General features: G+C 58.1%; 1 protein-coding gene across 2 annotated transcripts; it reads left to right on the top strand.

The window, feature by feature from the left end:
- The first annotated feature begins 2769 nt into the window (after positions 1 to 2769).
- LOC104484995 (calcium/calmodulin-dependent protein kinase type IV) lies at positions 2770 to 15393 on the top strand. 2 transcript variants are annotated; one of them, XM_086767592.1, is made up of 12 exons: positions 2770 to 2839; positions 4114 to 4241; positions 7754 to 7832; positions 8114 to 8176; positions 10485 to 10567; positions 10735 to 10807; positions 11304 to 11394; positions 11497 to 11571; positions 11796 to 11871; positions 12006 to 12132; positions 12259 to 12411; positions 12842 to 15393. In XM_086767592.1, the coding sequence occupies exons 2-12, from the start codon at positions 4144 to 4146 to the stop codon at positions 13064 to 13066; spliced, it is 1143 nt and encodes a 380-aa protein (XP_086623718.1). In that variant the 5' UTR covers positions 2770 to 2839; positions 4114 to 4143; the 3' UTR covers positions 13067 to 15393. The 2 variants fall into 2 exon arrangements, with proteins under 2 accessions (XP_086623718.1, XP_086623717.1); XM_086767591.1 differs by lacking the exon at positions 2770 to 2839 and adding an exon at positions 3049 to 3688.
- Positions 15394 to 15929: the final 536 nt, after the last annotated feature.

The following is a 15929-nucleotide window of genomic DNA, read 5'->3' as shown; positions in this document are numbered from 1 at the left end:
CAGAGCCCATCGGGTTCGCCTGGGTGAAGCCTCATGAGAAGGAAGCCCGGAAAGGGCTTGGTCCTGCGGGGATTTTCGGGACAGTAGATCCCGGCACGCTGCTGCTGCCCAGAGCCTTGGTGAGCCGTGGCTGCGTCACCTCAGTGGGGCACGGCCAGAATGGCACGTACGGACCACCGAAAGCAGCAGAGCCTGGCCCGACAGCAGGAGTTGGTGTCTGAGACAGAGCTGGGAGCATCCGTAGAGATGTCCTGAAAATGAGGAGATTCAGCACCCACGGCCCTGCCAGAGCTGGGCAAACTGAGGCACGGTGTGGGAAATGCTCCCACAGCCCTGGGCAAGTGCATCTCTTGGAAGAGAGGGGAGAGCGCGAGGGACGCAATGGGCAGGAGGGGTCCCAGGTATCGCTGGCAGCGGGAGATCAGCCCCGGCGGCACGTCCCAGGCACGGAGCTTGCTATGCTCCGGAGGCATCCTGCCCGGCTGCATCCCTTCCTGCCTTGCCTACTCCGCGGCTGTGGGTGCGTGAGGGACCCCCGCGCTGCCGCAGCTGCTGATGATGGGGAAGGATGCGGGTACACAGACCCCATCCCTCCTCCCACCACCCAGCTCTGATCCCCGCTACTTGCGCACGCTGGCCTCTGGCCGCAATTGTCTGTGAGGGAAGGAGCTACGGACCACGGCAGTCTCTAATGGGATGCTTAAGCTGTCTTTTAGGTTTTTTTAATGAGCGGTTCCTGGCAGGAATGCTAAACATCACTAGGTAGACAGACCTGTCTCACTGTCAGGCAGCGCGGTGCGTTTGTGTCCTTGTCTGGCTTAAGTGAGCTCTGACCTCATTTGCTTCGCGCCATTCAATTAACAAGGCGAGCGGTGCGGGGCTGGGGGTGGGATGCCGGGGGGAGTTTAACCGTATGTATTAATTTCCATTTTATGTTCCAAACAATTGAGCATCACTCGGCGGTGGGAGGCGGCAGCCGGCCCATCTCAGGGGTGCCGTTCCCAGCCGCCGCTCTGCCCCGGGCTGGGCTTTGCCGGTGATGCCCAGCCCAGTGCTGGCGGCTTCTGGGGTTCGGGGGGACCTCGGGGGTCCCCACTTTGGCCTCATCTTCCTGTCCAGGCATGGATCCACGCCCCGCACAGCCCTTTCACCACACTTCAATTAACGTCCCTCCACCTTGTGCTCCATCCGGAACGTTGATGGCTGCACAATGAGACAGAAATGATTTGGAAAAGGGCGAGAGAGGGAGAGAAATGTTTCCTGGGGTGTTAAAAAAAGCTACTTCAGGCACCTAAATTTATGCTGCTCTAAAATGAATTTTATTCCAGTGTAATGAGAGAATAAAATAATTAATTCTTCTCCTGCAGACAGGAAGGTGTCCCAGTGGGGTTGGGGGGCCGCTGTGCTTGCGGGGTGCTGGGGTGTGCTGGGGAGCGGGGTCCCGCTGCCCAGGTTGGCTCCAGCCCCCTACTCCATCCAGCACCCACCCACGGGTGCCAGAGTCGGTGTTGGTGGGCAGGAGCGCAGCCCCCTCCCCAAGAGGCAAATTACCGGTTTCCGAAGGGAAGGGGCCGCCTCCGCTTTTCAAACGCAGCCCCCCCCCCCCCCCCCCAGCTCCCTTGGGAAGGATGCAGGTCCCTAGGGGATTGCGCTTTTTCTGGATGAAGCGATAAATATTAATTATGCAGAAGAGCCTCTTCCAGCCCACCCTTGTCTCCACAGCCCACCAGGACGGGGAGAAACGGAGGCAGAGTTGATTTATTCACAGAGCAGGTCACTTCCTTGAAGAACATCCCTTCCAAAAGAGAGTCGCAGCCAGACTAGATCAAGCAAGGCTGAGTTTGTCTCCCTCAGACATGATAAAATATTCTAATAAATACTTGGGAAGCCCATTACAAGGAGAATGTTTCACGCTGGCAAGGCCTTCGCGGCGAAGCCTTTCATGTGGGTCACGGCAGTGGGGGGCCGGTCCCACACGGAGGGTCGCTCCCCCACAGAACGCTCTCCCTGTTTTCAATTTTTAATAGCAAAACATAAAAACCAGCCCCTGGCTGGCGGCTTTGGGGAGTGGGCCTTGCCTGGGATCCCCTCTCGCCTGGGTGGGCCCCCTGGCAAGGGTAGCCCCAGTTCCCAGCCGGGGGAACAGAGCGTGTTGCTGAACCCCCCGCACGCCTCCGGTGTGTTCGGTATCAGAGTCCACACTGGGGCGTGTGCGACCCGCGGCAGCGAGCTTGCCCAGGATTTATTTCCTCCCCTCGTGTGCATGGGAGAAACCTCCCACTCGGGACCCTCGGCTGTGGGAAACACAGAACCTCATGGGGCTCCCTCACAGTGCGGGAATCCCAGCCACTGGGACATCCCCAGTCCCATCCCAGCCCCATCCCAGTCCTAGCTCCAATCCTAACCCATCCCAGTCCCAATCCCATCCCCAATCCCAGTCCCATTCTCATCCCATCCCAACCACATTCCCAGCCTCACTCCACCCCAACCCCACTCCCTCCCCAATCCTGCCTCCATTCCCACCCTGTTCCTGGCCCCAACCCTATGCCGGTCCCGCTCCCGATCCCTAGTCCCACTCCCAGTCCCATCCTTGGCCCCGCCCCGCCCCTCCCCCTAATCCACCCCTTCCCATCCCCCAGTCCAATCCCGCCCCAATCTCAATCTCAGCTCCGCCCTTCCCCTCCCCCTCCCCCGCCCCCGCCCCTATTCCACCCCCCTCCGCTCCCCCCAACCCCCCCTCCCCGTTCCCATCCGGTGGGCGACGGCGTCACCGTGCGGCAGCGCCCGGCAGCGCCCGCGCCCCCCGGGGCGGGGTAGGATCGGGCCCTCGAGCCCCGAGGTGGGTGCGGGACTCTGGGCGCTCCCCGGGGAGCGGAGCAGGATCGGGCCCCTGCGTGCGTGCGGGGCTGTGGGCGCTCCCCGGGGAGCGGGGCCCGGTCCTGCGCGATGCCCCCCGCAGCCTGACCCCACCGCGGGGCCGGATCCAGGCACTGGGTTGCGAGCGATGGGGAGTGACTGGAGCCTGGGGCGGGGGCCCGGGACCGCCCTGCGCCCCCCCGAGCACGGCGCGGGGTCCCGCGGGGTGCGGGGCTGGCGGGCGCGGTGCAGTGGCGGCGCGGTGCCGTGGGGTGGCACGGCCGAGCCGGGCTGTGATGCTGCCTGGGAGGGTCCCCGGGCACCGCAGCCCCGACCCCGCGTCCCCACCTTCCTCTCTGCCTGCGTCCCTGCATCCCCGCTTCCTGCCTCCGGGCGGTCCTGCATCCCTCCTATCCATGCATCCCGGCATCCTCCTATCCCTCCATCCTCCATCTGCATCCCTGCATCCTCCCATCTCTGCATCCTCCATCCCTGCATCCTCCCATCTCTGCATCCCTGCATCCTACCATCCCTGAATCCCTCCCATCTCTCCCATCCCTACATCCCCGCATCCCTCCATCCCTGCGGAGCACCGCCAAGGAGCTGAGCCCTGACCCCCGCCCCGGTGGGGATCAGCGTGGGGCCCAGCCCACCGGCTGCCAGCACGGGCCCAGGGGGCTGCGGCCAGGCGCAGGGGCAGCACCGAGGCGTATGGGGGGCTGAGGGACCCCCCTGCGCCCAGCACCCACCCTCCCCGCAGCCGCCCCACGCTGGGGATGAGGCAGCGGCGAGGGGGATGCGGGTCTGTCACACAGCGCCACTGCAGCTAACGGTATGTGCCGGGTCCCCACATCTGACCCGAATCTTAATGGGCTTGCAAAGAACAAGAGACTGCCAGGGAGGGTTTGGGGGTGACTGCAGGAATAAGGGGGGGGCAAATATGTGGGGCACGGCCTGCGCTGCAGGGGCAGAGTCCGGCCTGCCAGGCTCTGAAAAGCTGTGGCAGCCCCAGAAAGGTGGGGATGGGGAGGGGGCTGGTGTGAAAAGCTGGGGGGACACACACCACGGGCTGGGGGGCGGGTGTTATCTCCAAAAAGACAGCGTACGTGCCTGACGGGACGGAGATTTGTGGCTACGACTTCATTGCGCTCGATAATCCCCAGCGCTGCTTTCTGCTGGGCCATCTGGGCACTGGCAGGCTTGGGGCAGCGAGGCCGGGGGGGCCGCGGCAATGCTGGAATCTCCTTTTCCAAGCAGCTGGCAGGAGCTCGCCGCCCCCGGCCCGCCATGCCCTCCTCCAAGACTGGCAGCGAATACTGGATCGACGGCTCCCACCGTGAGATGGCCCTGGAAGATTTCTACGTCGTGGGCCCTGAGCTGGGACGGTACCGGCTGGCAGGGGGGTCGGGCAGGGGCTGTTGAGGGGCAGGAGCCCTGCTTGCATGGGAGTGTGTCCCGATCAGGGCAGGGACTGGCCTGCTGGGGAGAGGGAGGGATGTGGGGCGGGATGGGGGGGCTGGATAAGGGGCAACGGAGGGAGACCCTGCCCTCGTGTGTGAGCTGGGACTTGGGGTCTGTCGTGACGCTGCAGCATCGGAACGCCCCACCGAGGGTACCGGCTGCGTTCCCGTGGCCATGAGCTGTGCGGTGGCACTGGCAGGAGCCGCCTCGGCAGACACTGGCCGTTTGGTGGAGGCTCTTGGGACTAATTTATTAGAGGCCCTACTGTAAATCCTCGTGGGCAGGGGACACCAGGGCTGGCATGCCAGGTCCCATGGGTGCTGTGTGCCGTTTCCCAGGGCTGCCAGGAGACACACGTTTTAAACCTGCCCAACAGCAGTGCCCATCTCTGCTTCCCCGGCGGGTTCGCCCTCGCCACTGGCACATGGTCCCTGCCACCACCCCATGGCTCCTTGGCCCTTTCCCAGCCCTCCTGGGGCCCCTTGGGATGCAGCCTCCGGGGGAGCCCAGGGTCAGTGCCAAGTGCCCGTGTGCCCAGGAGGCTGCCGGTGCCCCAGGGGCCGTGACAGGTCCCAGAGATGCCCAGGCCCAGCTCCCACATCCCATGGAAGAGAGTAGCAGCGCTGGCACCAAGAAGCTCCCGTGCCACAATCATCACTGGGAGGAGAGGGATGCCCTCCTGCCCTGGGAAGTGGCCTCAGACCCAGCCAGTTCTCTTCCACCCTGGAAAGTCTCCTCTGACTCCTGCCCTTTGAATCATCTGCGTTTCTCTGGGCTGGGTTCGTTAGCACAGACCAAAGCGTGCCACCGTGGAGCTGCCCCTCACCAGCGGAGCGGAGGCTCCTCTCTGCCCGCTGCTCCGCAGGATGGGGATGCGGGCAAGGGGGCCCTTCCCTCAGCAAGGGCAGAGGGGTGCAAGGGAGCACCGGCATCCTGTGTGCAGACAGTTTGGCGGTCCCGCTGGAGCGGGAGGTGGGGGCTGTGGAACCCACTGAGCCCTGGCTCTGGAGCAGATGTTTCAGTGGTGGTCGTTCAGGTTGGGGCAGCCAGTTCCATCAGCAGAGGAGCTTTTGAGCCTAAAAACCAGCTTGGCAGCCCGCAGCCCTGCACAGATGGATGTAGGACAGGGGGACAGGCTCTGAGCCCTGGGAACCCCGTCCATCCATCTGTCCATCCAGTTTCAGCATTCAGGTTTCAATCAAACTGGTCTGTGTCTCAGCGCTGTCTGCTCATGGCTGCACGGCCAGTGCGTTGGGCATGCGGTGGAACCGGCGCGCTGGGGACTGCTTTCACTCAGCGCCTCGGTGCCGGACTGCGAGGTCAGGTCCTGCTCTGGCCTTAGAAGCCACAGGAAGCAGGAGACGGATGGAGGGAGCAGGCGGTGGTTGTCCCCTCACCGCACTGCCGTGCCAGCGGGGAGGACCCAGCCAGACGTGGGTGACTCAAAGCAGCCTCGGGGCTGCTCTCGGCCGTTGCAGCGTGGCTGTGGGCAGCAGCATCCGGCCGGGGCACTGGCCTGGCTGTGGGTTCGCACCAATGTCCCCACGCTCGGCAGACTGCACGTGCCCCTGCCGCCGGTCCAGCCTCTCTCGGCAAATCCCATTGTTGGACATTTTCCAGTTCATCTGTAAAGCAAATGCAATTATGTCCTGTTGCAGTCAAGCAGTTGGGCATGTCCCTGCTCCTTGCAGGGGGGTTGGACTAGATGACCTTTGAAGGTCCCTTCCAACCCTAACCATTCTATGATTCTGTGATTCTATGATTGCGGATGTTTATTTGAGGCCTTAAGCAGCAGCGAGCGCTGCAGCTGGGGAGCAACCCCAGCACCTCCTAAACGCTGAGCCAACGGCTTCTAAACATTCTGTTAGCAGCTGGAATCAGGCTGTATATCGTCCGTGCGGAAAAATCTTGCGGGAGGGTAAGAGGTGCCAGGTCCGGGCTGGGATTCAGAGGGCGGAGGGATGAAGAGTGGCGGCTGCTGGGTCCTGCCCCCACGCCCGGGCCGGCTGGGAAATCAGGATAATATCCAGGCACCCACCGCGCGCAGAAAGCAGAGTGCCACTGGTTTACTGCAAACCACTCTGCGCGTTTGGGAGCGGTGCCTGACGTGAGCTGCGGGGGGGCTTGCGGGGGGATGCCGCAGCCAGGGGAGATGCTCGTGGCTTTTTCTCCCGCTAGAAGCACATTATTGCTGCTGTTGAAGCAGTGGCAATGCCATTCTGGGTTCAAATTGAAGCCTTCTTCCCATTTTCCTGAGCTGGAGAAGAGAAAGGTGATGGCCACCTCGCCCCTCCAAGCCTAAGCAATTTGTTTCCAAATTGCTTTTTTTTTATTTGCAAAATAAAATTTCATAGAAAATGTGGAGCAAAAGGAAGGAAATGTTTTGAAAATGGCCAAGGTCTAAAATTGCTGGGTTTTGCTGGCCCTGCAGCACCCCCCAGGCCCCACAGCATCCCTGTGGTACCTGGTACTCAGCTCTGCCATTGCCATGGGAACGTGATTCCCAAGTTCAGTCGGATGAGTTGCAAAATCCGCTCTTGTTTTTAAAGCAAATCTCTCTCTTTCATGAGAGCACCTCAGGGAGCGCTTGCGGCGGCGGGGCATTTGGCACGTGGGGCTGCAGCACAGGGTTGCTTGCGGCGGCGCTGTGGCTTGGTCTTGGTCTCAGGGGAGATTTTAGTGTAAAAGACACTGTGTGGCACGGGGCTGGCCTTTTGGGGTCAGTGCTTGCCTGGGCCCGGGGCGTGGGGCAGTCAGAGATGCTGTGCACCTCGAGGCAGAGCCTGAACTCGATCCCAGAAGACAGGGAAGCCAAAGAGCAATAAAACGTGGTTGATTCCTCGTGGGCAAGAATTAATCTGCTCTGAGGAGCGAGGCAGTGAAGATGAAACTGCAAACGAGCCCCGTAATGGCCTGCAGCAATGGGGTGATTTCACCGTCCAGTGGTTAGAAAACATCATTAACCAGATCTAAAAATCACTGGCAGCCGAGGGGCGCTGCTGGAGGCTTCACGGGAACAATCTCTCCTGTAACTCAGGGTGGTTTAACCTGGCAGGGAGGTTTTGCGGCGGTGTGGGATCACCCTGTGTGCCGTGGCCTCACCAGGGACGTGGCCATGACGCGGACCCTTCGCAGCGTCCCTGCGGTCCCCACTGAGGTTGTCCTCGCGGCCGCAAGCACGGAGAGGGAGGCTCCGTCCTGTTGTGAAAGCCGCTTAAGGATTTAAACACCCTGTAGGACTCGGGTTTAATTAAAACGCCTTTACCCAGGAAAACTGGACGTGATGCGGGGAGGGGAATGCACAGGGGAAAGGTGCACGCGGAGCTCCCAGGGTCTGGTGCTAGCAAAGGTCATGGTGGGGAGCACGGGGCAAGTGGGACTCCCACTCTGTCCTGGTCGCATCCAGGCCACCTCACGCACCTCCGCCCTCCCATAGGGGAGCCACCTCGGTGGTGTACAGCTGCGAGGAGAAGGGCACGGGCGCCCCGTACGCCGCCAAGATACTGAAGAAGACGGTGAGTGTTGGTGGGAGGAGGGCTGCGGGGTGAGGTGGGGTGGTCTCTGCTCCACTCTCAAAGCACCTTGGCACTGGGATGGGCATGAGGCTGTTGGCTGGGCATTGCTCCCACCGTCTGGGGGTCCTGGATGGAAAAAAGTGCCAGGGCTTGGGGTGGGGGTGCAGCAGGCTGGGTCGGGGGGGTATTGGGTGCATGAGAGGGGTCTCTGCATGGCAGGGGGCTGGAGCCAGACCTGGTGGCAGAGATAACGCCACCTCCGTGCGGGCTCTGCTTTCCAGATTGACAAAAAGATCGTGAGGACGGAAATCGGGGTCCTGTTGCGGCTCTCGCACCCCAATATCGTGAGTACGACCCCACGGGAAATCCTGCCTGCACCCCATGTCCCATCCCTGCCTCGCAGATGGGCTCGGAGTGCCGGGTCCTCGCCATGGCACGGTGACTCCTTGCTGCCGCATGAAATTCCTGGTCCTTGCAGCATCTTTGCACTTCCCAGCTCTGATATCGAGGGCTGGCCCCCCCCCTCCCCACCCATCCTCCCTCCTGTCCCCTGGCCTCAGATTTCCATTTGCTAAGCAATTTCCATCGAGGAGATCAAATGAATGCCACAGAAAATTGCCCATCTGTAATGAATCCTGCAAGGGGAGATAAAAGGGGAGGATGGGGCCGTGGGTGCTGGGTGCTGCGTCTCGGCGCGGCCGGCTGCTGTTTCTCTTGCTCAGCGCTCAGGGGATAACGGTGGCTTGGCTGGAACGATTCGCAACGCCTGGGAGCGGATCTAATCACCGCTGGTGTCAGCAGAGCCGGGGCCGTCGTGTCGGCCCCTCTGCAACGGCAGGGGCTCGGGGGGTCCGCGCCTCCCATCCCTCCACCTGCCAAAAGGCTTAATCCTGACTGCTTAGTTCCACCAGCAAATTGCAAAAGCATCTCGGAGAGGACCTGAATTAAAGAAATAACACAAAAAGCCACCTGGCAGCTGCTGCCGCCACGGCGCCGGGCACTGGCTCTGCAGGGGTGCGACAGACCCCCCTCCGATTGATTTTTGTGGCCAGGACATTGCCAGGACACAGCCTCACTGCTGCCCAAGCTGCCGGGTTTTTGCAGTGCTGCTCAAAACCCCGGGCACAGCTGCTTCCAGCTCAGCCCGCATCAACCGTCCTCGGAGCAATAAGGCTGTGCTCTCTGGAGGAGCCCCAGCGGGGATGTCCTGCCTGCCCGCTGCCCTCCGAAACCTTGATGCCAAGAGGCGAAACCAAAAGAAATCCAAAACATCCTAAAACCAGGGACGATGTGGGCAAAACGAGCCGGGGTGTCCCTAAGTCCCTGGGCCAGCTCGGTGCGAGCCCGCCTTGGGGGTGTTTTGGGGCAACCGGGCGCTTCTGCCTTTTCCATGGAGACACTTCCCTCATCCCAGAATATTCGGGCAGATGCAGGGGCAGAGCTGGGATGGGGATCGCCCGCTTGGAGCAGCCCGCTCGGACGCTTCGGCTGATATCGGCCGTGGACGGAGAGAGGCTGCTCTAACGTGTTGTCAGAAACAGAACAGAAAATTCAATTTCTGCCCTCCCTCCTCCTTTACTCTCCAGGCAGTGGCACCACGGAGATGCAGAGGAGGAACCATCTGGACAGTTTTATACTGAAATCACTGAGTTTTCCATAGGGTTCTGCGCACTCCCGAGTTTAAGTGATTTTTGAAGAAGAGATGCTCTGTTTCATTATTTACGCCGGTGCTGTCTATGCACTCGTTATCGTTCAGCACCAACCTCAACAGTGGATGATAATAGGATTGTAAACTTTTGAAGTTAATAGGAAAATTATAGTGCTTCCGTGTATTATTATAATGCAATAAGCTGCCACATAGTGTCTCTCACCCCGCGGGGTATCGCGGCTTGTCACCCAGCCTATGTAGGTAATGATTAAAGCCCCATGAAATTCACAGTGTCACAAAAGTCTTAGGAAGCATGAAATTCTCTGTTTTCCATTAAAAAAAAAAAAATTGTATTTGGATGTATTTTTAAGAGAGACCTGTTAATTCCAGATTTGCTGCAGTGGCACAAAGGTCTCGTGCAGACAAGCTCACCTCGCGTGGGACCTAAAAAACAAAAATCAGGAGAAAGACAGTTTCTTTAGTGCCTCCTCTGCTGCAAAACGGTCCAAGGGACATTTCCAAAAGCACCCGCGGGGTCGCAGGGCCCCCGTCCCAGAGGTGGCTTTGGCCCCTCGCGGCTCTGGGTGTCTCCCCTGCATCCCTGCAAGTGCACACGTGCAGGATCCGTCCCGGGAGGGACGAGGGCAAGGCTTTGCCGGGGAGTCGCTCCCATGCTGCGGGGCTGGATGGAAGCGCCCGAGGTGCCAGGGTGGCCAACGAAGCTGTGAAATTAAAAAGGTTTTGGTGAGCTCCTCTTCCAGCTAACGAGCTTGGAGATATGACGAAGAGAAAGGTTCTGCATGCCTGTCTCTTCCTATTCCCAGCATCATTTTTAATGCGTGATTAAGTGAGCAGGGCTGTTCCAAACAGTTAAATCACATTCAAACAAACAAAAAGGCAAGGAGCTCGATGAACCCCTTAGATCCGAACGAGGTCCGGTGGTGGTGCGCCCCTCCCGGCACAGCCAGCCCCCGTACCCGTGTCCCTCCTGTGGCCCCTTTCAGATCAAACTGAAGGAGATCTTCGAGACGCCCTCCGAGATCGCGCTTGTCCTGGAGCTGGTGACGGGAGGAGAGCTCTTTGACAGGTACGCCGGCCCCGCAGTCCCCATCCCGGCTCCTAACGAAGGAAGACGAATCCCCAATGGCAGGGGGAGGATGAGGATGGAAGGGGCTAATGCCCACCACGGCTGGGGGATGGTGGGGTGAGGGGGGGCTCTGTGCGGGGCAGGGCGCTGACCCCGTATGCCTGCAGGATCGTGGAGAGGGGTTTCTACAGCGAGCGGGATGCAGCCCACGTCGTCAAGCAGATCCTGGAAGCCGTTTCGGTAACGTGCCCCCGGCGCGTGTCCCCCGCCACGGCCCGGCGAGGAGATCCTGTGCGTGGTTCAGGGGTGTCGCTGCAGGGGCTGCACCTTGGGGAAGGGCATCGGGCCCTGCACTCATCCCAGATATCCCTGGGGAAGGGCGTTTGCCCACTCGCCCTTGGCCCTCCAAAGGCAGAGGCGTCTCTTCCAGTCCGCACTTGGGGGGGGGATGAAGGAGAGGAGGGAGGAAGGTCAGTGCTGCTCTGCATCACAGGTTGGCTAGATATGGGGTTTCTATGGCAACGGGAGGGTTTAAACGTGGAAATTCGTAATGGGAAATGTCTTTCCTGTGCCCCATCAGCGCCGGCACCGCAGGAGCTGGAACAGGCAGTGAGTTGGTCCCATGTTTGTGCCGGGTCCCGGATCGCGGCCACCTCCTCCCAAATTCTGTCCAATGCAGATGGGGCTTCCCTGCCCCTTCCCTTCCTTCCCTCATCCCCGCTTTCTCTCTCTGCAGTATTTGCATGAAAATGGAGTTGTCCACCGGGACCTGAAGCCTGAGAACCTGCTCTACGCAGATCTGTCCCCCGATGCTCCCCTTAAAATTGGTGGGTTTGTTGGGGACCCTGGGGGGGGCGGTCCTTGGTGTGAGGCAGGTTAATGGTGCCTCTCCCTGACGGCAGCACTGCTCCTCTCTGTATCTCTCCAAGGTGACTTTGGGCTCTCCAAGATCGTGGATGAACAGGACACCATGAAAACCGTCTGTGGGACGCCGGGGTACTGCGGTGAGCAGGAGGGAAGAGCTGGGGAGTGGGAGGGAGACCCTGGGAGACTGCTCCCTGCCTGAGGCTGTGCACAGCTCAATGCAGGGATGGCTGATGGCTGCAGCAGGCTAGGGAGATGCTGCCAATGCCCAGGGGATGTTTCCTCCACTGTGACATTCCCACCGTGGCCACGCTGCTGGAAGCTCCCCACACCCGTGCATTTGAACCCAAAACTTTGTTTCCAGCCCCTGAAATCCTCCACGGGTGCCCGTATGGCCCTGAAGTGGATATGTGGTCCGTGGGCGTCATCACCTACATCCTGTGAGTAAGGCTGCCAGGGTCCCATGAGCCGGTTCGCTCCACCTCATCCCACCATGAGTATCTGGCAAAGGCCAGCACGGCTGTGCCGCAGGGCCCGGACGACGGCGTGTAGCTCCTCTCTCCTGTGCTCACAGGCTCTGTGGCTTCGAGCCCTTCTTCGACCCGCGAGGGGACCAGTACATGTACAGCCGCATCCTCACCTGTGACTACGAGTTCATGTCCCCGTGGTGGGATGAGGTTTCCCTCAACGCCAAGGACTTGGTGAGTGAGCCAGCGCCGGGGCTCAGGGCTGCCAAGTATGAAGCCTTCAGATCAATGCTGTATAAATAGCAACACTAGGGGCATTTAACAAATGAAGCCTCTTTGTGTGTCTGAAATTGGTTACAGGTCAGAAAATTGATCGTCCTGGACCCCCGGAAGAGACTGACTGTCTACCAGGCTCTGGAGCATCCCTGGGTCACTGGGAAAGCCGCTAAATTTGCTCACATGGACAGCACGCAGAAGAAAATGCAGGAATTTAACGCCAGGCGGAAACTGAAGGTAAGGCGAAAAAGCCCCATTAACCCACAGGGGTTGCTCGTGTTCGTGTCCCCCTGTGCAAACTGCTGGGTCCACCAAGAGCCGCCCTCACTGGGTTTTAAGGATCCCTTGCCCGGAGCAGATAAATGTTCAGTGAGATGTGGCAGCTCGGGGGGCTGGCTCGGGGACGAGGGTGAAGGATGATGGAGCAGCTCCTTGTGCAGCTGCATCTCTGGGGAGCGGCAGCTGGGTTGTGAAGGCAGCTGCTGGTGAGAAAAGCCTTGCCTGAGGCAAAGGGCTGCATGTCCCAGCTCAGCACAGCTGAAGGAACGGCCACCATCTCCCCTTCCACATGCTCCGGGGGCTCAAGCACGTTGGGAATGGCATCGAAAGGGACACATGTGCCAAACACATGCTGATAACTGCTCACGCTGCTGTGCCTTCGCAACAGGCTGCCATGAAAGCCGTGGTGGCTTCCAGCCGCTTGGGCAACCATGGGCACCACGACTGCTCCCGCAGCAGGCGCAACCAGGGGGGTCCCCGGGATGCCCGCCTGCCCCAGGGGACAGGGACCGCTGGCCCTGAAGCCACCACCACCGAGGACCTCGATACATTCCAGAGCGACTGCCCCGCTGTGTCCAAGGTTCCTGTGAATGGTGCCGGCTGCAAGAGCTAACGCGCTCGGCACGGCCGCCGGCTTGCCGCGGCTTTGACAAGCAATATCCCACTGACCCTTGGACGCTGGCACCGGGAGAGGCAGGGGAAACCGGGGCAAAAGGAGTGCCCGTGTGTAGGTGTGCATCAAGAGGCGGTGGTTTGTTGTGTGGAGCATCCTTCTTTAGTGTCCTGTTGGCAGTGCAGTCGTACCTGGTCGCTGTGAGTGTGTGTCTGTACGGACCCCACCGAGGAAACAAGGCTGGTGACCCGGTCTTCCGACAAATTAACAGTTTTGGCCACTGTGGCAAGAAAAGATCCCAAGAGGCTTAAAAACAAGGAGCAAACATTATTAAAAGGATTTCTCTCACCTTCCCTACAAAGGCAGTACGTTGTCTTTACGACAGAGTTTTGTCAGTTGCTGTAAATAGTCCTGAAGGGTTTATTTGCTAAGGGGAGAGGGGCGTCGGGATTATCGCCGCCCATCGACGTGACATCTACAGTCGCTGTCACATCTGCGGGACCCAGCTGTAGGTTTACTGCTGTATTAGACAGGGTTTGTAGGAGCCTTTGAACCCAGCTGTTGATCCTACCCGGAGAAAAAGCGTTGGCCAGTGGTTCCTTTATTATCTCTAGACTGTAGGCGACCTCTGCGTGATTTGTGCTTTGGTTCCACTCTGGTTTCATTTGTTCCCGTGTTCAGTCTTACCGTGCATGGTGGTGGCGGGACTGTCACACACCAGGAACGCTGGCTCGTCTGACCTCTGCGGTGGCATTCTGGGTTACAATTTTACACAACGAGTTTTAACGAACAATGCAACTCTTTCTATGGCATGTTGTAAGACTTTGTAACGTGTAACGGTGCTGTTTCCTGAGTGAGGACAATGAGTTTGTACATATTTTGTTTGGTTTTTTAAGACTAATGAAATCAGCTGACAAATTTATTGAAAAGGAATTTTTTAGGCAGTTATTTACCAAGCCACAGGATAAGCATTTGCAGATTTTAATACAGAACAAGTAATCAGACAGGAAAAGCCATATTACGCATGGGGGATTACAGAAAGCCAGGCGGCCGCCCCGCGGATCCATGATCTCGCGGGAGGTTTGCTAACCCGAGGCAAGGACCGTCACCTGCGCCCCTCGCAGCGTGGGCCGTACACATATAATGATGTGTTTGGGCAGAAAAATCTCAACTGGAGAAGAACCAAATTTGTATGTGAGGTTCATTTTTTTCCAGGATGGGGCCACAGAACTGAGTAGTTGATAAAGGAGGGGCTGCAAAAAAAAATTAAAATTTTGCTGAAGCTGAAAGCCACCCTTACAGACACTTGGCTCGGTGCAGAGGGTGAGTCAGCAGGTCAGAGCTGTTATCGGAGTGGCAGGAAGGCAAACGTCTCATGATGACTTTCGTATTTACTTACAGCACAAGCAGAAATCATAGAGACTACGTGATCCAAGCTGTACGAAGCTCATTTATGTTTAGGGTTCTTGTAAAGCTGAATACAGAGGACAGACTGGATGTTCAAGAGGGTTTTTTAATTGGAAAAATATTAGGTCTCAACCAGAAATGTGCTTTTTTTTTTTTTTTTTAAGTCATATCTTCAGCGGGGAAGCAGATGCACAGCAAGGTATCACTTTGGAGAAAGCAAACGCTGATAACATGAGAGAACGCTTTGGCAAGGGGAAAATTATTCCTTTTTTTTTTTTTTTTGCATTTTGCAGGCCAGGCAGTTGTTTTCCCTAATTTTTTAAATATAGAGGGCTGAACCTTGCAGTGTGCTGAACTCCGGTCTTTATCCTACAAGTAGGCTTAGTCTGTCCTTCAGACTTCATGATGTGTCCCCATTTACTCCAACTTTAACCATGTTATTTACTAACCTGGGTCTTAAAAAAGACTATTTTATATCCTTTGACATGAAATACTTATTTAAGTGCACACCCGGAGCCTGTGAAACAGAGACCTATGCTGGGAAACGCTGAGTAGCACCGCCCTGTCCGCAGACGACTCCTGATCCTGAAAAAGAACAGGAAATAAGGTATCAGTTAGATAACGGTGATAACAAAGTGTTTTCAGCGAAGGAAGGCACCCGAGGGAAAACTGTAAGCAAATAAAGGGGTTTGCCTCTTATGTTATGTCAACAAACTATTATTTCACAAATATCAGTACTTAATGGTAGGAAAAAGAACGCACTGCTGGGAGTCAAGCTAATATGAGATGCCGTTTTGGTCTGTACGCCGTTTTCCGAATGTGTTTTAATAACTTACTACTTCTGTATAGTGGTGACATTTCCAATATCGCAGGTATTTATAAAGAAGCATAGACAGCTAATAAAGTATCAAACATCATAACCTGGGCTCTGTTTTTATTGTTAGTCTCAAAATCCAGGCGCTAAAAACTGACAGAGACGGATAGTGGCTTGCTGAAGGCCTCTTTTTTTTTTTTTTTCTGATCTTTTAGCCTGTTTTCACACATGGATTTATTTTCAGGCTCTGGACAACCAACCGCCGGCTCTGTCGGTCTCCCCCGGGGGTTACGGCGGTTTGCCCGAGCACCGTCCGCGCGACACAGCCCTCCCGCTCGACACCAACCGGCCTTTTCACGCCGGGGCCTGTGTTACGCAAGGGCGCTCGGGCCCGCAAAATAATTTAATCGGGAAAAAAAAAAAACAAAAAACAAACAAAAAAAAAAACCCCCACAAATCCCTTGTGACGCCGAATTCGGAAAAGCGCCTTCGCGTAAGCCCGAGGCGGAAGCGCCGGGCGGGGCAGCCAGGCCGCGGAGCCCCTCGCGCCTGCCGGGGCGGGGCTCCGAAGTGACGTCACCGCCACGCCGCCCGCAGCGCGTGCCGCCCTGGACACGCGGAGAAAGCACGGCCCAATCCCCC

Source organism: Chlamydotis macqueenii, chromosome 26 (assembly GCF_036417535.1).
Source record: "Chlamydotis macqueenii isolate bChlMac1 chromosome 26, bChlMac1.mat, whole genome shotgun sequence".
NCBI lineage: Eukaryota > Metazoa > Chordata > Aves > Otidiformes > Otididae > Chlamydotis > Chlamydotis macqueenii.
Note: the sequence above shows the minus strand (reverse complement) of the source record. Positions and strands in the feature narration are given on the sequence as shown.